The sequence below is a fragment of the Somniosus microcephalus genome, chromosome 2 (assembly GCF_052327205.1).
Source record: "Somniosus microcephalus isolate GS21.2 chromosome 2, FLI_Smic_1.0, whole genome shotgun sequence".
In the NCBI taxonomy this organism is placed as follows: domain Eukaryota; kingdom Metazoa; phylum Chordata; class Chondrichthyes; order Squaliformes; family Somniosidae; genus Somniosus; species Somniosus microcephalus.
This window is the reverse complement of record NC_140988.1, coordinates 347,120,060-347,143,482: the sequence shown is the minus strand read 5'-3', so window position 1 is coordinate 347,143,482 and position 23,423 is coordinate 347,120,060. Positions and strand designations below refer to the sequence as shown.

Below are 23,423 nucleotides of genomic sequence, written 5' to 3'. Positions count from 1 at the left end.
CGTCTCCGGCCTCCCGAACCCCCCCCCCCCATCCCCCCACGGAGTGCCGGCTGCGTTCCAAGATCCCGGCACTTCTCTTGGGTGCCGGGCTCTTTTGCCTGCACTCCCGATCCCCGGGGGCCCAGCTGGGCCCCAGGTCGTGCTGCACAAGGCCCCTCCCCTTTAAGAAGGGGAGGAAGGCCTGCAATACCGCGGCGCGACGTGCCGCAGTGTGTGGCGCTGCGGCACGTAGTGCCACGATATTCACTTACAGCACCCCAAGAGGGAGGGGGGGCGCTTCCAGTAGCGCCCCACTTCCCTCTTGGGGCACAACCACTCAATTTCCGGCGCGGGGCGCTCATTTTTCAGCGCCCCGGCGAAGTTAGCGCCTCAATTGGGGCGCTACTCAATTTTTAGCCCTAAGTTCCTAGCACCCCAGGAATCGCTAACCAACCAAATTTTTCCCCCCAAAACTGTACACAATACTCCAGGTGTGGTCTCAACAGTGCCCTATATAATTGCAGTAAGACGTCTTTACTCTTATACTCAAATCCTCTTGTAATAAAGGCCAACATACCATTTGCTTTCCTAATTGCTTGCTGTACCTGCATGTTAACTTTCAGTGATTCATGTACAAGGACACTCGGGTCCCTCTGAACACCAACATTTCCCAATCTCTCACCATTTAAAAAAATACTCTGCTTTTCTATTTTTCCTACCAAAGTGGATAACCACATTTCTCCACATTGTATTCCATTTGCTATATTCTTGCCCACTCACTTAGCTTGTCTATATCCCTTTGAAACCTCCTTGCATCCTCCTCACAACTTACATTCCCACCCAGCTTTGCACCATCAGTAAACTTGGATATATTACATTTGGTCCTCTCATCCAAATCATTGATGTAGATTGTGAATAGCTGAGGCCGAAGCACCGATCCTTGCTGTACCCTACTAGTTACAGCCTGCCAACCCGAAAATGACCTGTTTATTCCTATTCTCTGTTTTCTGTCCGTTAACCAATCCGCAATCCATGCTAGTATACTATCCCCAATCCCATGAGCCCTAATTTTATTTAATAACCTCTTGTGTGGCACGTTATCGAATGCCTTCTGAAAATCCAAATACACCACATCCACTGGTTCCCCCTTATCTATTCTGCTAGTTACAACCTCAAAAATCTCTAACAGATTTGTCAAACATGATTTTTCTTTCCTAAATCCGTGTTGACTCTGCCCAATCCTATTATTATTTTCTAAATGCTCTGTTACCACATCCTTAATAATAGATTCTAGCATTTTCCCTACTATTGATGTCAGGCTAACTGGTCTGTAGTTCCCTGTTTTCTCTCTTCCCTCCTTTCTTAAATAGTGGGGTTACATTTGCTACCATCCAATCCGCAGGAACCGTTCTAAAATCTATGGAATTTTGGAAAATTACAACCAATGCATCCACTATCTCTATAGCCAACTGTTTCAAAACCCTAGGATGTAGGCCATCAGGTCCAGGGGATTTATCGGCTTTCAGTCCCATTAATTTCTCCAGTACTACTTTTTTACTAATACTAATATCTTTCACTTCCTCATTCTCGCTGGACCCTTGGTTGTCCACTATTTCTGAGAAGTGTTTTGCATCTTCTTCCGTGAAGACAGACACAAAATATTTGTTTAATTTCTCTGCTATTTCCTTATTCCCCATTATAATTTCTCCTGTGTCAGCCTGTAAGGGACCCACATTTACTTTCGCTAATCTTTTCCTTTTTACATACCTATAGAAGCTTTTACAGTCTGTTTTTATGTCTCTCGCTAGTTTACTCTCATTCTATTTTCCGTTTCTTTATCAATTTCCTCCCAATCCTCAGGCTTACTACTCTTTTTGGCAGCATTATAAGCCTCTTCCATTGATCTAATACTATCTTTAACGTTAAAGGAATGTATATTTGTTGTAAATTATGTATTAATTCTGTAAATGCTAACCATTGCTCGTCCACTGTCATACCTTTTAATGTAGTTTCCCAATCTACCTTAGCCAACTCGCCCCTCATACAGGAAACTTTCGATTTACCGGCACCTAAATAACCGGAAATCTCGGTTAACCGGCAAAATTCAGGAGTAGGTTTTACTTCATATTTTTTTGCCTTCTTCCATCTGTGCTGTGCAAGGGTGTGGCTGCAGCTGTTGCTAAGCTACAGAGACGCTTGAAACTTGAGGCCATTGTTCTACAGTTGTTGCTAAGCAACAGGGTTTGTTGCTTTATACGGAGCTGTCAGCTCTCCCTATCTTTTACTATAGCGTTCGGTTATCCGGAATTTTTGATGAACCGGCACCACATCGGTCCCGTCCGTGCCGGTTAAAAAAAAGTTTCCTGTACCTACGTAGTTTGCTGTTTAGATTTAAGACCCTTGTTTTGGATTTAACTAAGTCACTTTCAAACTCAATATAAAATTCTATCATATTATGGTCACTCTTCCCTAAAGGCCCCTTTACTACAAGGTTATTAATTGACCTTTTCGCATTGCATAATACTAGATCTAAAATAGCCTGTTCCCTAGTTGATTCCTCAACATACTGATCGAGAAAATTATCTTGCATACATTCCATGAATTCGTCCTCCACACTATTACTGCAAATGTGGTTTGCCCAGTCTATATGTAAATTAAAGTCCCCCATAATTACTGTACTACCCTTGTTACATGCGCCTCTAATTTCTTAATTTATACTCTGCACTACATTGCAACTACTGTTTGGGGGTCTGTAAACTATTCTCAGCAATGCTTTCTGCCCCTTGCTGTTTCTTAGCTCCACCCAAACTGATTCTACTTCTTGATTTTCAGAGCTAAGATCCTTTCTCTCTACTGTCTTTATCCCATCCTTTATTATCAGGGCTACCCCTCCTCCTTTTCCATTTTGCCTATCCCTTCTAAAAGTTATGTATCCTGGAATATTTAGATCCCAACCTTGGCCACTTTGCCACCACGTCTCCGTAATGGCTATTAGAGCAAACCTGTTAATATCTCTGCGCTATTAATTCATCTATTTTGCTGTGAATGCTTCGCGCATTCAGATATAGTGCCTTTAGCTTTGACTTATTTCTCTTTTTCCCTGATGTCACCTTAGTCACTGATGCCTTATTACGTTTGTTACTCTCTCTGTCCCTTCCTGACCCACTCTGCTTATTTTTACCCAAAACTCTACTCTGCTCTAGAGCCTTGACATTTCTCTCGCGGCTTTTAAATTTACTCTTTCCTGAATCCTCCTGCCCCGCTTCATTAGTTTAAAGCCCTGTCTACAGCCCTAGTTATTCGATTCGCCAGGACATTGCTCCTAACCTGGTTTAAGTGGAGCCCGTCACAACGGAACAGCTCCCTCTTTCCCTAGTACTGGTGCCAGTGCCCCATGAACCGAAAACCCTTCCTCCGACACCACACTTTGAGCCACGCATTTAAACCTCTAATCTGTTTGTCCCTATGTCAATTTGCACATGGCTCAGGTAACAATCCAGTGATTATTACCTTTGAGGTTCTGCTTTTTAATTTGGATCCTAGCTCCTCAAACTCCCTCAGCAGAACCTCATTCCTAGTTCTACCTATGTTGTTGGTTCCTACGTGGACCACGACAACTGGATCCTCCCCCTCCCACTCCAAGTTCTTCTCCAGCCGCGAGGAGATGTCTTTAACCCTGGCAGGCAACACAACCTTTGGAACTCTCGGTCGTGGCTGCAGAGAACAGTATCTATCCCCCTGACTATACTGTCCCCTACCACAACTACATTCCCTTTCACCCCCCCCCCCCCAACCTGAATGGCCTCCTGCACCATGGTGCCATGGTCAGCCTGCTCATCCATCCTACAGGCTTTTCCCTCATCCGCACAGGCAGCAAGAACCTCATACCTGTTGGACAAGGGCAAAGGCTGAGGCTCCTCCAGCACTGCACCTGGGGTCCCCTTACCTGCCTGAGTTGCAGTCACACCCTCCTGTCCCTGACCGCTAACCAGACCTGTACCACTCCCTAACCTAAGGGGTGTGACTGCCTCCTGGATCAAAGTGTCCAGGTAACTCTCCCCATCCCTGATGCCCTGCAGTGTCTGCACCTCTGAGCTGAAGTTCTTCAAGATGCAGGCACGTACTGCAAACGTGGTTGTCTGGGATCACAATGCTCTCCACAAACTCCCACATGCTGCAGTTGTGGTACATCGCTTGCACTGCCATCCCTATATGACCTTGTTTTATTTAATTACATTTAATTAAATTTGTAATTAGGTAACTTAGTTTACAGTGTAGTTTCTTGACTAACTTACTTGACCTAGATTAAGTTAAGGGTACTGAAATTAAATATCTACCTGTAACACAAAGCACTACAAGTAGTGTAGGCAAAAAGCAGCAACTCCTTCCATCTCTTTTCCAAATTCCCACTCTTTCCAAATTCCCAACCAAAGCACTCTGTTCAAGTCCACTCCGTTTAATCCCGCTCTGCGCTCATATCAGATAAAACTTATAGGGCTGGATTTTCCTGTTCTGTGCTTGGGCCTATTGCACACAGTGAATACGGGGACAATTGTGAGGGGCTCAGTTCGGACCGCGCCCTTCTTCCTGCCCGATTTTCCTATATTTGTTCCTTCCCGCTGACCCAATAGTCCCAAGCGCAGGATGAGGAAAAATCTGGCGTATAGTCAGTTGAAAACTTGACTGAACCGTCCCTTCCTTAGTTTAAAGGAGCTGCTGAGTCTCAAGTGGCAGCGATCGCTGTGTGAGCCAGGAGAGGCCGTTGGGCTCCTTGCAGCGCAAAGTATTGGAGAGCCATCGACACAGATGACATTGAACACGTTCCATTTTGCTGGCAGAGGAGAAATGAACGTCACTCTGGGTATCCCCAGGTAAGAGAGAATTGACCCACCTTTGTTTTATTGTGAATTTTGTATCCATCAAGGTGTAAGAAAGAAAATCTTGAATTTATATAGCGCCTTTCACAACCTCAAGACATCCCGAAGCATTTTATATTCAATAAAATATTTTTTTGAAGTGTAATCACTGTTGTAATGTAGGAAACATGGCAGCTATTATGTGCACAGTAAGATTATCTGATTCAGTGATGTTGGTTGAGGGATAAATGTTGGCCAGGACACTGGGGAGAACTCTCCTGCTCTTCTTTGAATAGTGCCATAGGATCTTTTACATCTACCTGAGAGGGTAGACGGGGTCTCGCTTTAACCTTTCATCCGAAAGATGGCACCTCTGACAGTGCAGCACTATCTCAGTATTACACTGGAGCGTCAGTCTAGATTCTTGTGCTCGAGCCTCTGGAGTGGGACTTGAACCCACGACCTTCTGACTCGGAGGCGAATCTGCTACCCACTGAGCCACAGCAGACACTGAATAAGGGCAGGGCATCCATGTTGAGGGATGGAACACTGCATTTTGGACATCCTGTATTGGCATCAGTAGCTATCAAGGGCAATAAATGCTGGCCTTGCCAGCGACGCAGACATTCCAGGAACAAATAATTAAAAAAAAAAAGCATCACGTGCTCTCCACTCAGGTACAGTATGGTCGGATGCAGAGTAAATGTTCTCTACTCTAACAAAGTGCCCGGCTGATTATACTCCTGTCTGCCCTCAAACCACCGCTCCTCGGGACAGTCTAGTGTTTTTTTTCTATCTCCTGTTAATGTATTGGTACCAGTACACAAAATAAACCAAGTAACAACACGGTAGTGCATGACTTGTGAAATGTAATCTGTATAGTTTTTCTTTTTGAAAAGGTTACGTGAAATTCTAATGGTGGCAAGCGCTAACATTAAAACTCCAATGATGAGCATTCCTGTGTTGAACACAAAGAAAGCATTGAAGAGGGTTAAAAAGCTGAAAAAGCAGCTCACGAGGGTGTGCTTGGCAGAGGTAGGCATATTTCTTCATGGAAAAAGGTGAAAAAGATAAAACTTTGAGATTTATTTTATAGACTGATTGTATTTTTCATGTTATAGGTGATGCACTAAATATTAATATTAAATACTGGGGCTGATTATGTGGTCGGCAAAGTTCCCTTGAAGCTGTGCACGTGTGTGACCACGCAGGCTGCTCACAAGCTTGTCCACTTAAAATTTCTCTGCACGCACGGGATTTCAGTGGGATTGGTCCCCGTCATAGAACGTGCCTGAATGTGTTGAATCAGGGATATGGTATATTTCCACAACTGCCTCACTAGTGGATACGAGGAAAGGGCAGGCGTGTCAGGATGAATGACCTCCATGTGTGCTCTCATTTTTGATTGTACTGATAATGTTGTAGGCCGCGCACAACAAAGACAATTTAGAGGGAACATTGGTGGTCGGGTGTGTACTGTGGGCTGAATGAGGGTGGGGATCGTATATTCGGGTGAGCAGGCATTAGGCCAGATTCTCGTCACACACTGCCATTCTGTGGGCAGGCTATGCTTTAAGAGCAAAGTGCAATTGCACTTTTTTAAGTGTGATGCCCTCATTAAGGCTTCAGAAATTATATTATTTACCTGTTGCTGCCATTTCCCTTGTTCAGCATCAGGACTTCACTAGTCATTGAGCACCCATTTAAAACAGGAACTGCATTGAAGGTCGCCTAAACCTGTTTGGAAATTGCATCTTTAAAGGGGAGTGCAGTGACTTATTGTCTGCAGAACTTTGTTTTGCATGCTGTACTTGTTCCCTCAGTTTGTTTGTATTATGTTAATTGTATTTGTTGCCCGAGTTGTTTATGACCTAGTTTTTTTTGTATTTATTTGCGGCCCATATTTTCCATCTCTGGCTTGTTGGCAGCCGCAATACAAGTTGCCACAACTAAAATTTTGCAGGTGGGCATCTGGTTGTTTATACCTTGTTACTTGGTGGTTTTGGAGCAGGGAAGAGAGGATCTGAGGCATGGGAGGGAGGTGGCTTTTGCTGCACATGCATTAACCCAACTGACGATGTGTGCAGACCTATCTAGACATTTCTGAGGAGATCTGCTTTTGCCACCTACACATTTATGAGTACAATCAAAAATGAGAGCACAGAATGGAGGTGATTCATCCCGATACGCCTGCCCTTTCCTCGTATCCACTAGTGAGGCAGTTGTGGAAATATACCATATCCCTGATTCAACACATTCAGGCTCGTTCTATGACGGGGATGGCTCTGCCAGAAGCAATGTGACCACAGCCTTGAATTTCTATTACACTGGATCCTTTCAAGCAGCAGCAGGTGGCATTTACTGGACAAGAGCGACTGCTAAGATTATAGCCCAAGGCGTCTATAGTCCCAGTCAGAGCATTCATTATAGAAATGAGCTCCCTTGTGGGGCAGCAATCAAATGTAATGGCAGTGGATAGACTGGAAGTTGTAAGAATGTTGGGATATATACTCTGACAAGAATATTAATCCAGGGGACCAGATAAAAGCTGATGAGGAGGGAGGTGATTTTTTTTTCCTCTCCATTATAGGGGCTTTCAAAATACAGGAAACTCTTTTTATCCGGGACTGGCGTGGTGCCGGTTTATCAAAAAGTCTGGATTACAGAGAGGTATAGTAAAAGGTGCGAGAGCCCCGTACACGGCCACGGATCCAGGTGTCCCTGTTGCATGGCAACAGGTGCAGGAACCCCGGCCACAGATCCAGGCATCACTGTTGCATAGCAACAGGTGCAGGAACCCCAGTTACACGGCCACTAATATGAAGTAAAACTTACCCGAACCTACTCCTGAATTTTGCCGGTTAACAGAGATTTCCGGTTATTTAGGTGCCGGTATATCGAGAGTTTCCTGTAGAAGCTGCTTCTTGTGTGTTTGTTATCTGACACTATCCTGCAGCATTGCTCTGTCTAATCCTCTTGTCAAGTGGTATAAGTTTTAGGCCATTAAGGTATTGTAGTTTTGGTAGGGTGCCAAATTCTAGCTCGGACAAAGAGCAGGAAAATGACTTCAAACCTTCAACAGTCCTCCCAGGATAAACGCACCAAGAAGCATTTAACAAGCTGCTGACGCAAATACCACGAGACCAAAATGTACAATGGCTTCATAAAAATGTCTATGTGAACGTACACAGCAAAGTTAAAAGAAAAACCACCTTCTCCCCAAAGTAGAAACACAAATGGGACATTTAGTCTTAATAATTAAATCACCAAAATTTAACGGAGCAGTAGGAGTTGCAAGTGTTTGGGTGGAACCCTTCCATATCCCCCTCCATGAGTTATGAAATCAAAAAAGACAAAACAATACCTCTATTGTTGCCCACTGATTGCGTGTTCTCACAAACGCTTAAACCACAAATTCTACTTCTATTGCACTGCTGAGTTTGTAGGAAATACAGATCTTTTCTGATCTGTGCAATCTACACCCATTGTATCCTGTGATCTCTCTACCAAGCTCTGGCCTTTATCTGATTTTTCTCTCTCTCTCTCTCTGCTTAATTATAGCCATTCCCTGCAGTGCTGCATTTGCTACATTCAAGGACAAATCAAACAATTTTAGTGCTTGCAATAGAATTTTAAAGCTGCATATTGTAGAAATTCGAATGTGTTACTTTACATTTTGCTAGTTATTTCTTTTAACGCGGAATTGAATTTTTTTTTTGAAAATAAATTTCAGGTTTTACAGAAAATTGAGGTGAAGGATTCTTTCCAGGTTCAAAGCAAGCTGGAGAAGTTCAGAATTTACCAATTAAAGTTTTATTTTCTGGATTACAAACTGTATCGACAAGAGAAATGTTTGACACCAGATGATTTATTGCACTACATGGAAACCAGGTAACAGTTTATACAGTCGTAAAATTTACAGTATGGGAGGCGGCCATTATTCATGTTGTACCATAGGAACAGGAGTAGGCCATTCACCCCCTCAAGCCTTTTGCGCCATTCAATCAGATCATGGCCGATCTCTGTCTCCACTCTATTCATCTGCCTTTGATCCAGATAACTTAATACCCTTACCTAACAAAAAATCTACCCATCTCGGTCCTGAAGCAGCATTCAGCAGCCTTTTGGAGAAAAGACTTCCAGATTTCCACTACCCTCTATTCTGATGCTGGCTCTGCATCAAAGTTATCTACACTAATCTAATTTCCCTGTAAAGATGTATTAATGTATATTATGTTTGTAGACAATTTGGTTTAAAGGGAGTTACTGTACTGAAGTCCAGCTGTTCAATGTTCAATTGAAAACTCCACAATTCAGTAGTTACTTTGTTTATTTAATATCTGTGCGTCCTAAGGCTAGACCGTTTCAGCCGCCAAAACATGTTTTATTAATCAATTCGGGGTAAAGTCTATGATTAGTGACGCATAGTTGCCTTGTATATCCCACTTTCTAAGTCCTAGAAACATAGAAAAATAGGAGCAGGAGTAGGCCATTCAGCTCTTCGAGCCTGCTCTGCCATTCAATATGATCATGGCTGATCCTCTATCTCAATACCATATTCCCGCTCTCTCCCCATACCCCTGGATGCCTTTTGTATCTAGAAATCTATCTATCTCCTTCTTAAATATGTTCAGTGACTTGGCCTCCACAGCCTTCTGTGGTAGAGAATTCCACAGGTTCACCACCCTCTGGGTGAAGAAATTTCTCCTCATCTCAGTCCTAAATGTCCTACCCCGTATGCTGAGACTGTGACCCCTCGTTCTCGACCCCCCAAACAGGGGAAACATCCTCCCTGCATCCAGTCTCTCTAGCCCTGTCGGAGTTTTATACATTTCAATGAGATCCCCTCTCATTCTTCTAAACTCTAGTGAATACAGGCTTAGTCGACCCAATCTCTCCTCCTACCACAGTCTTGCCATCCCAGGAATCAGTCTGGTGAACCTTCGCTGCACTCCCTCTATGGCAAGTATATCCTTTCTTAAGTAAGGAGACCAAAGCTGCACACAGTACTCCAGGTGTGGTCCCACCAAGGCCCTGTATAACTGTAGTAAGACATCCTTGCTCCTCTACTCAAATCCTCTTGCAATGAAGGCCAACATACCATTTGCCTTCTTAACTGCTTGCTGCACCTGCATGTTTGCTTTCAGTGACTGATGTACAAGGACACCCAGTCCCTTTGTACATCAACATTTCCCAATCTGTCACCATTTAAATAATACTCTGCCTTTCTGTTTTTCCTACCGGTTTTCCTACCAAAGTGGATAATTTCACATTTATCCACGTTATACTGCATCTACCATGTATTTGCTCACTCACTCAACTTGTCTAAATCACCTTGAAGCCTCTTTGCATCCTCCTCACAGCTCACAATCCCACCTAGTTTCGTGTCATCAGCAAACTTGGAAATATTACATTTGATTCCCTCATCCAAATCATTGATATATATTGTGAATAACTAGGTCCCAAGCACTGATCCCTGCGGTACCCCACTAGTCACCGCCTGCCTCCTCGAAAAAGACTCATTTATTCCTACTCTCTGCTTCCTGTCTGTTAACCAATTTTCAATCCATGCCAGTGTAGGAACTGGGGTTCCTAGCCGAAGAATTGAGATCGACTCAGAAAATCAAAAACAATAAAATTTAATGAACAAACGAAGCTGTACAGGAAACTGTAGGATACAATGCAAATAGGTCTGGTCTGCTTGAAAGCCTCTCTGGAAACTGCTAGAAGATTCCGAGCTCAACTGCTAGCAGGTTCCGAGCTCAACTGCTAACAGGTTCCGAGCTCAACTGCTAGAAGGTTCCGCGCTCTACTGCTAGAAGGTTCCGAGCTCTGACGTCATCACGTTCTTCCCGCCGTTGAGAGATCACGTGACGGACAGCATGACGTCATCACGCGGAGTACAGGAAAGAAGCCCTAGTACAGTTAACAGATACATTAAAGGTGCAGCCCCCAGCTGTACTACATTGCTGTAAAAGGAATTATATACAATTGTCCGTAATCCTCTGGTGGTTCCGCCACATGCGCCCCCCCAGAATTGCTTTCAACAGAGAAGGTAACGCGAGAAGGGGGTCTGACGAGTCTGTCCAACCGACTGCGATACCCTGGCAGCTGGAACGGAGCGCTAGAAGACGAACTGGCCGTTGGCTGTGGTTGGGATGATGCCGCAGGCGGAGGAGAAGAAGAGGCCGGCTGTGGTCGACCCGGTGAGGCGGGCACTGGCGACTCGGCGGATGACTGTGGCTGTACTGGACCAGCAGTCGACGGTGGACGACCACGACGAGGCGGCTGAGCGGTGACGACTGGTTCGCTCAGATCCAAATGTGCCGGTTTCAACCGGTTGATGGAGATGTGGTCAGGCTTACTGCCGACGTCGACTGTGAAGGACTTGTCACCTGATGAGATGACGCGGAACGGATCTGTGTAAGGCGGGTTTTTGCGAGCATCCTGCCGAATGAACACGTATTCTGCGCTCTTAAGATCCACCGGGACATGGGAGCACTGCAGGTCATGATGCGACGTAAGCACTGGGATGAAATTCCTAGCCGCTTCCTGGTGGCTGACGAGCTGCTGAGCTGGGGACCAGGATTCCGTGTGAGGAGGAAGAAAATCGCCAGGCACTCTGAGTGGTTGGCCGTAAACCAGCTCTGCTGAAGAATGCAGGTTGTCCTTAGGCGTCGTGCGAAGACCTAGCAGCACCCAAGGGAGCCTGTCCACCCAACTAAGCCCACGGAGACTAGCACGCAGTGCGGCTTTAAGGGACCTGTGGAATCTTTCACACAGACCGTTCGCCTGTGGATGGTAGGCGGTGGGACGATGAAGCTTGGTGCCCAAACCTTGAGCCTACGGCGTTCCAAAGCTCAAAGGTAAATTGAGGCCCCCGATCGGAGGAGATGTCAGCTGTACCCCGAACCAAGCTACCCACGACGAGATGAAGGCTCTGGAGACGTCTGCCGCTGTGGTGGCAACCAAAGGAATTGCCTCTGGCCACCTGGTGGTGCGGTCTACCACGGTGAGGAGGTGAGTGTACCCGCGAGAGGAAGGGAGAGGACCAACCAGGTCCACGTGCACATGGTCGAATCGACGCTCCGGAACCGGAAAAGTGGCGACTGGGGCCTTAACATGGCGTTGTATCTTGGACTTCTGGCAAGTCACGCAGGTATTGGTCCAGTCACGGACGTCGAGATGCATGCCCTTCCAGACGAATTTCTTTGCCATGAGTCGTTGTGACGCTCTCATGCCAGGGTGTGACAACCCGTGGATAGTGTAGAAAATTCTCCTGCGCCATTCGACTGGAACGATTGGACGTGGGACGCCCATCGAGATGTCACACAGGAGTGTGGTCCCTGCGGCCTGGAAACTGACATCAGCCACTTGTAAGCTGGAAGGTGCGGTCTGGTATGCCTGCACTTCAGGGTCTGCCTTCTGTTCTTTTGCCAAATCAACATAGTCGACTCCCAGGTGTACTGCGTGGAGCTGGGCACGGGAGAGACAATCCGCCACCAGGTTGTCTTTGCCCGAGACATGTTGTATGTCGGTTGTAAATTCAGATATGTACGTAAGATGACGTTGTTGCCATGCCGACCATGGTTCCGCTGTCTTGGCCATCGCAAAAGTAAGTGGCTTGTGGTCTACAAAAGCCGTGAATGGGCGTCCTTCCAGTAGGAAGCGAAAATGGCGGATGGCCAGAAACAATGCCAACAACTCCCTATCAAAAGTACTATACTTGCGTTCGTTCTTCCGCAATTGGTGGCTGAAGAAAGCCAGTGGTTGCCATGTGCCGTCGACCCACTGCTCCTGTACTGCCCCGATGGCATAATCAGATGCGTCGGTGGTAAGGGCAATGGTTGCGCCCGGAAGGGGATGTGCCAACACGGTCGCAGCAGCCAAAGCGTTCTTAGTGTCGAGGAAAGCCTGGTCCATCTGGGGCGTCCAATCGATTGGGTCTTTGCCCGATTTACCTCTGAGGGCCTCGTACAAAGGTTGCATCAACAATGCCGCCTTGGGGACGAACCGATGATAAAAATTGACCATTCCCAGAAATTCCTGGAGGGCCCTGACGGTCTGAGGAAGAGGGAACGAGGTGACTGCTTCCACCTTCGTGGCCAGTGGGACGGCGCCTTCTGAGGTGATTCTGTGTCCCAGGAAATCAAATGTAAGAAGTCACACAACACCAGGTTATAGTCCAACAGCTTTATTTGAAGTCACAAGCTTTCGGAGCGCTGCTCCTTGCTGTGATTATCTCTCTGCCGAGGTGTGATAAATGGCAGTTAGAAAGATTACCTGTAAACATCTGACATTATTCTCTGACTATATAAGCTGTGTCTTTATGCATCTCTCCACTTCACCTGACGAAGGAGCAGCGCTCCGAAAGCTTGTGACTTCAAATAAAGCTGTTGGACTATAACCTGGTGTTGTGTGACTTCTTACATTTGTCCACCCCAGTCCAACTCCGGCATCTCCACACCAGGAAATCAATGCTGTGCAACCCAAACTGGCACTTGGCCGGGTTGATAATAAGGCCATGTTGGTTGAGACGAGAAAAAAGGGTACACAAGTGCGTAATGTGTTCTTTCCTGCTGTTACTGGCAATAAGGATGTCGTCTAGGTAGACGAAGATGAACGGCAGATCGCGCAACACGGAATCCATGAGACGTTGGAAGGCTTGTGCTGCATTCTTCAGCCCAAGCGGCATACGAAGGAACTCAAAGAGCCCGAAAGGTGTGATGACGGCAGTTTTGGGGACGTCCTGAGGATGCACGGGCACTTGATGATAGCCTCGGACGAGGTCTACTTTGGAAAAGATGGAATTCCCTGCCAGATGGGCCGAAAAATCCTGAATGTGAGGAATTGGGTACCGATCCGGTGTGGTAGCCTCATTCAGGCGTCTGTAGTCGCCGCATGGTTGCCATCTGCCGCCCGGCTTAGGAACAATGTGTAATGGCGAGGACCAAGGACTATTCGAACGTCGAATAATACCCAGGCGTTCCATTGTATGGAACTCCGCCTTGGCGGCCGTGAGTTTACCGGGTTCCAGCCTTCAAGCTCACACATAAACGGGGGATCCTGTCGTGGTAATGTGGTGCGCCACACCGTGCCTCGCGACTGAAGAAGAAAATGTGGGCCTGGTGAGCTCAGGGAACTCGCTGAGAAGACGAGAGAACTGATTTGGAGATGGGACTGCACAGGCAACTGACCAAGACATGAGCTCACCAGGCTTCGGTGGCAGGGGGCCGAGTGAAAAGTGGAGGCACTGATTAACCGGCAGTGTCGGACGTCGACGAGAAACCCGTTTGCGCGGAAGAAATTGCCCCCAGGATGGCCTGTGAGACTTTCGCCGTGATGAACTCCCAAACAAAACATTGGCCACCAAAACTCAACTGGACCCTACGCTTTCCGAACGTGCGAATGGCCGCACCATTGGCTACCTCGAGGGGGGGGGGACCTTCACCGCCGGATTGAAGATCTAGCTTCGACGCTGGTAGGATACTGCACTGGGAGGCAGTATCACAGAGAAACTGTCACCCTGACGGGGAGGCTGTAATGTATAGGAGTTTCCCTGCGGACCCGACGGCCATCGCAACTCCGGCACGTCCCTTAGGCCTTATTGATCTTCTCAGAAACCGCTGGTTTGAGGTAGGTTTTTTTGGGGGGAGAAACTGCAGGGCGGACAGCAATTTCTGGCCTTCGCGCCGAAATGAGCGTGGTATGCACGCCAGCCTGCAGGAGGAGGAGTTGGATTCGCTCTTGTGGGGGATGGGCGCCTCATGGCTGCATAAGATTGTTGTGAGACGGTGAATATTTTATCCGCTTCCGCGGCGAGTTCAGCACAATCCGTGATCGCGGAATTGGCCAAGGCCGTCTGTACTGGCTCTGGTAGTTGACAGAGAAACAGCTCGCGGAACAGAAAACATTGCGATTCCGAGCCCAAAAGCGTGAGCATTTGGCTCATGAGCTCTGAGGGTTTTGAGTCCCCGAGGCCGGACATAAGCCTGCGAGCACGCTCCGACTTGGCAGACCGAATATCTGCAGTAAACGTGCTTTTACAGCTTCGTACTTGCGATCGTTCGGTGGACTCTCGAGGAGGCTGACGGCCCGCGAGGCCGTGGCGCTGTCGAGGGCGGAGACCACGTAATAATAACGGGTCGAATCCGCTGCTACTCCCCAGATTGCAAATTGGGCTTCTGCCTGGAAAAACCACTCGGCCGGTTGTTGCTCCCAAAATTGCGGCAGTTTGAGGGTGACGGCGTTCGTGTCCATGATGTAACTTCAACGAAAATTGTTTGAAGAAATCGGGGTCATCAGTGTAGGAACTGGGGTTCCTAGCCGAAGAATTGAGATCGACTCAGAAAATCAAAAACAATAAAATTTAATGAACAAACGAAGCTGTACAGGAAACTGTAGGGTACAATGCAAATGGGTCTGGTCTGCTTGAAAGCCTCTCTGGAAACTGCTAGAAGGTTCCGAGCTCAACTGCTAGCAGGTTCTGAGCTCTACTGCTAGAAGGTTCCGAGCTCTGACGTCATCACGTTCTTCCCGCCATTGAGAGATCACGTGACGGACAGCATGACGTCATCACGCGGAGTACAGGAAAGAAGCCCTAGTACAGTTAACAGATACATTAAAGGTGCAGCCCCCAGCTGTACTACATTGCTGTAAAAGGAATTATATACAATTGTCCGTAATCCTCTGGTGGTTCCGCCACACCAGTATATTAACCCCAATCCCATATGCTTTAATTTTGCACACTAACCTCTTATGTCGGACTTTATCAAAGGCCTTCTGAAAATCCAAATACACCACATCCACTGGTTCTCCCTTATCTATTCTACCAGTTGCATCCTCAAAAAAAAAACTCCAGTAGGTTTATCAAACATGATTTCCTTCCATAAATCCATGTTGACTTTGTCTAATCCCGTTGATATTTTCTAAGTGTCCTGTAATCACAATCTTTATAATAGACTCAAGCATTTTCCCTACTGCTGATGTTAGGCTAACCGGTCTGTAGTTCCCTGTTTACTTTCTCCCTCCTTTTATAAATAGTGGGGTTACATTTCCCACCCTCCAATCTGCAGGAACTGTTCCATAATCTATAGAATTTTGGAAGATGACAACCAATGCATCCACTATTTCCATGGCTACCTCTTTTAGTACTCTGGGATGCAGATTATCAGGCCCTGGGAATTTATCGGCTTTCAGCCCCATTAATTTCTCCAGCACTTTTTTTATTAATACTAATTGCCTTTAATTTCTCCTTCTCACTAGACCCTTGGTTCCCTAGCAGTTCTGGGAAGTTATTTGTGTCCTCTTCCGTGAAGACAGAACCAAAGTATTTGTTTAATTGCTCTGCCATTTCCTTGTTCCCTATTATAAATTCTCCCGTTTCTGACTGTAAGGGACATATATTTGTCTTCACTAATCTTTTTCTTTTTATATACTTGTAGAAGCTTTTACAGTCTGCTTTTATGTTCCTTGCAAGCTTACTCTCATACTCTATTTTTCCCCTCTTAATCAATCGCTTGGTCCTTTTTTGCTGAACTCTAAACTGCTCCCAATCCTGAGGCTTGCTACTTTTTCTGGCAACTTTATATGACTCCTCTTTGGATCTAATACTATCCTTAATTTATTTTGTTAGCCCTGGTTGGGCCACTTTTCCTTTTGTGTTTTTGCGCCAGAAAGGAATGTATAACTGTTGCAATTCATGCATTCGTTCCTTAAATGTTAGCCATTGCCTATCCACCGTCATGCCTTTTAATGAAGCTCCCCAATCTATCATAGCCAACCCACTCCTCATACCTTCGTAGTTTCCTTTGTTTAGATTTTGGACCCTAGTTTCGGATTGGACTATTTCACTTTCCATCTTAATGAAGAATTCTATCATGTTATGGTCACTCTTCCCTAAAGGACCCCGCACAGCAAGATTATTAATTAACCCCTTCTCATTGCACAATACCCAGTCTAGGATAGCCTGTTCCCTAGTTGGCTCCTCAACGTACTGGTCTAAAAAACCATCTAGTATACACTCCAGGTATTCATCCTCCACAGTATTATTGCTAATTTGGTTTGGCCAGTCTATATGTAGATTAAAATCACCCATGATTACTGTAGTACCCTTGTTACATGCATCTCCAATTTCCTGTTTGATGCCATCCCCTACATTACCACTACTGTTTGGAGGCCTATAGACAACTCCCACCAATGTTTTCTGCCCCTTGGTGCTTCTTAGCTCCACCCAGACTGATTCTACATCTTGATTTTCTGAGCCAATATCCTTCCTCTATTGTATTGTTTAAATGTCAAGTGTGTGGATTTCATAGGAATTGTAAATCAACATTACATTTCTTCACTCGGCACTTCATGTCAATATTACCAAATTTTAGTAGGAAGTACTTCTCCTTTCTACGCCTTAAATGTGTATATATTTAATAGAAAACCCTCTTGCCCATTCGGCACATTTATAATTTGAAGACTTGTGCTGTACCTTTGTGGACTATCCTTACGTATTGTCACACCGTAGTAGGGTTGCAAAATTCTGGGAATTTTTAAAAGAGGAAACTTTCCATGGGAATTTTTGGGAATTTATGGGAATTTATGGGAATTTTGAGTTTTTTTGCACACTGATGGTTTTTGTCTCTGACCCTTATATTATCTTTGTCGTCAAAATAGACATACTGTTCCATACAAATAAAAACAGGCTTTCAAAACTTTATTTAGGTTATAATTTTGAACTTTATTGAACCTCCACAAAAAAGACCCATCTAAAATAAAATAAAAAGAGCGTCAGCTTATTTAGTCTGTAATTTGTCCTTATTTTGTCCCTTTGAGTCTTCTACTCATGAGTCTTCTGAGTCTTCTACTCCTCATTGCTCCTCCTGATTCTCTGACTCTGGCTCTGACGTGTCCATTTCCTCCTCTGTGTCAGTGTCTAGCTGTGTGGTGGACACTTCTGTATCTGGCTCAATAAGCTGTAGGTTCGCCCGGATAGCCACCAGTTTCTCCACTCTCTTGTTAGTCAGCCTGTTGCGCACCTTTGTACGCGTATTCCCAAAAAGTGACCAGTTTCGTTCAGAGGCCGCTGATGAAGGTGGGATTTGGAGTATCACCGATGCAATAGGTGATAGGGCCTCAGATGCACAAAGTCCCTTCCACCAGGTATGTGCACTGATATGCTTGCATGATTCCCACATCCCATCCCCATTCCAAAGACCTTGCTTGGTAGAGAACTTTGCCAGACTTCCCAGAACTTTGCCCACATCCAGATTGAGATGGTGTGAGAGGGTAGAAATCACACTGTAAGCGCTGTTGATCTGTTCTCCAGAAAGTATTGGTCTCCCAACATGCTTTGGGTCCAGCATGTATGCTGCAGCATGAATCGGCTTGACACAAAATTCTTGACGCGTCTGTATGAATTGAACAATTGCCTTCTCCTCTGCTTTGAGCAGCAGGGATGTGGGTAGGGCAATGCTGATTTGTCCTTTTAAATCAGTAAAAAGCCTGAGAACATCTGACAAGACAGCGTCATCTCCTTCAATCTGAGCAATTGCAGATGCTACTGGTGAGAGTAGTTTAAGGCTGCTAACCACTCTCTCCCAAAACACATCATCCAGCAGTATTTTCTTGATGGTGGTTTCCATATCCCCAGACTGGGATATTGCCATTTCTTGCAGCGACTCCTTACCCTCCAGAAGGCTGTTGTACATTATGACAACACCACCCCATCTAGTGTTGTTGGGCAGCTTCAGTGTGGTGTTCTTGTTCTTTGTCATTTGCTTGGAGTTGTAGGTTGCTGCAACTACCTGTTTTCCCCTGACATACTTAACAACTTGCTTGGCTCTCTTGTACAGTGCTTCCATGGTTCTCAAACCCATGATGTCCTTGAGGAGCAGGTTAAGCCCATGAGCTGCGCACCCAATAGACGTGATATGAGGGTAGGCCTCCTCCACTTGAGCCCAAGCAGCCTTCATATTCGCAGCATTGTCAGTAACTACTGCAAAGACCTTTTGTGATCCAAGATCGTTGATGACCGCTTTCAGCTCATCAGCAATGTATGTGCCTGTGTGTCTGTTGTCCTTCGTGTCTGTGCTCTTGAAGAACACTGGGAGAGGAGTGGAGACGATGTAGTTTATGATGCCCTCCCCTCGTACATTTGACCACCCATCTGAGATAACTGCACCACAGTCTGCCATCGCTATCGTTTCTTTGAGCTTTCCTTGGACTCTGTTATACTCAGCCTCCAGCAAATAAGTAGACAAAGCATGTCTGGTGGGAGGACAGTATGCAGGGCGAATAACATTGAAAAATCTCTTCCAGTACACATTGGCTGTGAGCATGAGGGGTGAGCCTGTTGCACATACAGCTCGAGCAAGGCACTCGTCTGCATTCTTCTGGCTATGGTTATCCATTGTATCAAAGAACTTCCCAAGTGGGCCAGGAGTTGCTGCTGATAAGGAGCCTGATGCTGAATGAGAACCATCATCTTCTTGAATGGAAGCAGAGGAACTCTGGGCTGACTGCTGTGAGCTTTGAGTGAAGTTGTTGCATTTGGATAAATGCTGCTGCATCTTTGTGGCATTCTTTACATGTGGCATTCTTTACATATGGCTTTCTACAGTGTTTGCACATGTACACAGTCTTTCCATCTTTAATGCCTGGGGTAAAATGCTTCCACACATCCGACGATAAACGTGGCATTGTTCTATGTAGAGAAATAAAGGGCATTCATCTCTGTGTCGAACTGCGGTCGATCGGCACGATTGCAACAGGGTGAGTACATTTTTGCTGATGCTCCATGTGATGGAAGCATGACCTGTACACACACGATGCTACATCACCAATAGTGTATTATTTTGTATATTTTAAATTGAAGGACAACAGAGTTCAACAAGTAACTGGTTTATTTGGTATAAAGTCTGATTTACTTACTGCATCATCACAACATCAGCAGAAAACAAAATGACTTCCCTCAGGACCCCTAACCTGGATCTTAAAAAAACTATAGCAGTCTTACAGATGCCTGCAGGCCAATCACAATTCGATATGCAAATATTACAAATAGAGGGAGCTAATCGCTCATCCACTCATCCAACCAATCAGGACACATTTGTTCACAGTCACACACAAAACTTGTAATTATTAAAACAAGCCAAGTAAGAAGATAAACATATATTGATTAAGAAATTCCTTAATAATTAAGATTCCATCTCTGTTAGTAATTTTAAGAGAGGACCTGTGGGGGGGAAAAAAAGAAAGAAATACAAAAAAAACAATATTATGCTAGCATGTGCTTTTTTGGGCAAAATTCCCAAGCTAAACTTCCCGTGGAAAATTTCCGGAAATTTACTGGAAACTTTCCACCCCTTTGCAACCCTACACCGTAGGATGCAACACATTATTCATTTTCACTAGGCTCATGTCATAAAATGCGCCATCCGTAGTACAGATGGTATCTGCCTTATGATATAATAATAAGGCAAATTAATTGAAATGGCAAAATACTTGTGGCATGACTAAGAGCGTGTTTTATAGTTTTAAAATACTCTCGGTAGATAATGTTGTGAAATCACATGATAGGGAGAACAGAACCATACAGTACAGAAAGAGGCCATTCGGCCCATCGTTCCTGTGCGGCTCTTTGAGAGAGCTATCGGGTCATGGGAACAGGAAATAGGCCATTGAGCCCCTCGAGCCTGTTCCGCCATTCGATGAGATCGTGGCTGGTCGGCGACGTAACTCCATATACCCGCCTTTGGCCCATATCACTTAATACCTTTAGTTAACAAAAAGCTATCAATCTCCAATATCCGACTATCCAATTAGTCCCAATCCCCCACTCGTATCCCTGCAAATTTTTCCTTTTCAAGTATATATCCGATTTCCTTTTGAAAGTTGCTACTGAATCTGCTTCCATCACCCTTTCAGCTGGTGCATTCCAGGCAATATGATAAGGTAAAGAACCACAGATAATGTTGGAATGTCATGCCTTGTGTGGAGACCTAAAATATTTGTTGCGAACAGTTACAGAGCCCTTGAACAGTTCCTCCTTATCTTGCATTCTTTAATTTTTGTATTTATAATATATGTTTAACTCCATGATGATCTGCTGGGTAAAGTGTATGCACTAAAACCAAACAGACCAGGTTCATTTCCACTCGACTGAGGTGGCTGATCTCTGCCAGCATTGCTGTTGGTGTGGGTTAGGGAGGGGGAAAATTAGTTGGGGTTCCTGCTGCTCATTACTGCCCAGTGACTGTTGCTGGAAAGTGTGCAGATGGCAGTTGAAAACAGGATGGAGGTTGGCTATGACACCCTACTGCCAGCAATATAAAGAAAGAAAAGAAGAATGACTTGTACTCATATAGCGCCTTTCACGACCTCAGGGCGTCCCAAAGCACTTTTTAAAAATGTGTTCATGGGATGTGGGTGCCGCTGGCAAGGTCTGCATTTATTGCCCATCCCTAATTGCCCTCGAGAAGATGGTGGTGAGCCACCTTCTCGAACCACTGTAGTCCATGTGGTGAAGGTACTCCCACAGTGCTGTTAGGGAGGGAGTTCCAGGATTTTGACCCAGCGACGATGAAGGAACGGTGATACAGGTCCAAGTCAGGATGGTATGTGTCTTGGAGGGGAACTTGGAAGTGGTGGTGTTCCCATGCGCCTGCTGCCCTTGTCCTTCTAGGTGTAAGAGGTCGCGGATTTGGGAGATGCTGCCGAAGAAGCCTTGGCGAGTTGCTGCAATGCATCTTGTAGATGGTACACACTGCAGCCACGGTACGCCGGTGGTGGAGTCAGTGAATGTTTAATGTGGTGGATGGGGTGCCAATCAAGCGGGCTGATTTGTCCTGGATGATGTCGAGCTTCTTGAGTGTTGTTGGAGCTGCACTCATCCAGGCAAGTGGAGAGTATTCCATCACATTCCTTACTTGTGCCTTGTAGATGGTGGAAAGGCTTTGTGGAGTAAGGAGGTGAGACACTTGCCGCAGAATACCTAGCCTCTGACCTGCTCTTGTTGCCACAGCATTTATGTGGCTGGTCCAGTTAAGTTTCTGGTCAATGGTGACCCCCCAGGATGTTGATGGTGGGGGATTTGACGATGGTAATGCCGTTGAATGTCAAGGGGCGGTGGTTAGACTCTCGCTTGTTGGAGATAGTCATTGCCTGGCACTTGTGTGGCATGAATGTTACCTGCCACTTATCAGCCCAAGCCTGAATGTTGTCCAGGTCTTGTTGCTTGTGGGCATGGACTGCTTCATTATCTGAGGAGTTGTGAATGGCACTGAACACTGTGCAGTCACCAGCGAACATCCCCATTTCTGACCTTATGTTGGAGGGAAGATCATTGATGAAGCAGCTGAAGATGGTTGGGCCTAGGATGCTGCCCTGAGGAACTCCTGCAGCGATGTCCTGGGGCTGTGATGATTGACTTCCAACCACCACAACCATCTTCCTTTGTGCTAGGTATGACTCCAGCCAGTGGAGAGCTCCCCCTGACCCCCCTCCGATTCCCATTGACTTCAGTTTTCTAGGGTTACTTGATGCCACACTCCGTCAAATGCTGCCTTGATGTCAAGGGCAGTCACTTTCACTTCACCTCTGAAATTCAACTCCTTTGTCTATGTTTGGATATAAGGAGACGACATATAAATTGGCCAGAAAAAGCAATAATCCTGAGGATTGGGAGCAGTTTAGGATTCAACAAAGGAGGACAAAGGGATTAATTAAGAAAGGGAAAATAGAATATGAGAGTAAGCTATCAGGGAACATAAAAACTGTCTGTAAAAGCTTTTATAGATAAGTGAAGAGAAAAAGATTGGTGAAGTCAAGCGTAGGTCCCTTACAGTCAGAATCAGGGGAATTTATAATGGGAAACAAAGAAATGGCAGACCAACTAAATTCATACTTTGGTTCTGTCTTCACAAAGGAGGACACAAATAACCTCCCAGAGATGCCGGGGAACATAGGGCCTGATGAAAGGGTGGAACTGAAAGAAATCAGTATTTGTAGGGAAATGGTGTTAGGAAAATTGATGGGACTAAAGGCCGATAAATCCCCAGGGCCTGATAATCTACATCCCAGGGTACTTAAGGAAGTGGCCCTGGAAATAGTAGATGCATTGCTGGTCATCTTCCAGAACTCGATAGACTCTGGAACAGTACCCATGGATTGGAGGGTAGCTAATGTTACCCCACTATTCAAAAAAGGTGGTCGAGAAAAAGCGGGGAATTATAGACCGGTAAGCCCGACATCGGTAGTGGGGAAAATGCTAGAATCTATTATAAAAGATGTAATAGCAGAGCATTTGGTAAGCAGTGACAGGATTGGACAAAGTCAACATGGATTTACAAAAGGTAAATCATGCTTAACTAATCTACTGCAATTTTTTGAGGATGTAACTGGTAAAATAGATAAGGGAGAACCAGTGGATGTGGTGTATTTGGACTTTAAGAAGGCTTTCGATAAGGTCCCACATAAGAGATTAGTGTGCAAAATTAAGGCACATGGGATTGGGGGCAAGGTATTGACTTGGATAGAGAACTGGTTGACGGACAGAAAGCAAAGAGTTGGAATAAACGGGTTGTTTTCCGAGTGGCA

At 45.6% G+C, this 23,423-nt stretch overlaps 1 protein-coding gene across 1 annotated transcript in view; it reads left to right on the top strand.

Annotated features, from left to right (window-relative positions):
• Positions 1-23,423, top strand: part of polr1a (RNA polymerase I subunit A) — a 184,159-nt gene that overhangs the window by 87,856 nt on the left and 72,880 nt on the right. Inside the window, exons 25-27 of the mRNA XM_085975489.1 lie at positions 4,683-4,850; positions 5,735-5,870; positions 8,569-8,726. Of these exons, the coding sequence (XP_085831615.1) occupies positions 4,683-4,850; positions 5,735-5,870; positions 8,569-8,726 (462 nt within the window). The remainder of the gene's footprint in view (positions 1-4,682; positions 4,851-5,734; positions 5,871-8,568; positions 8,727-23,423) is intronic.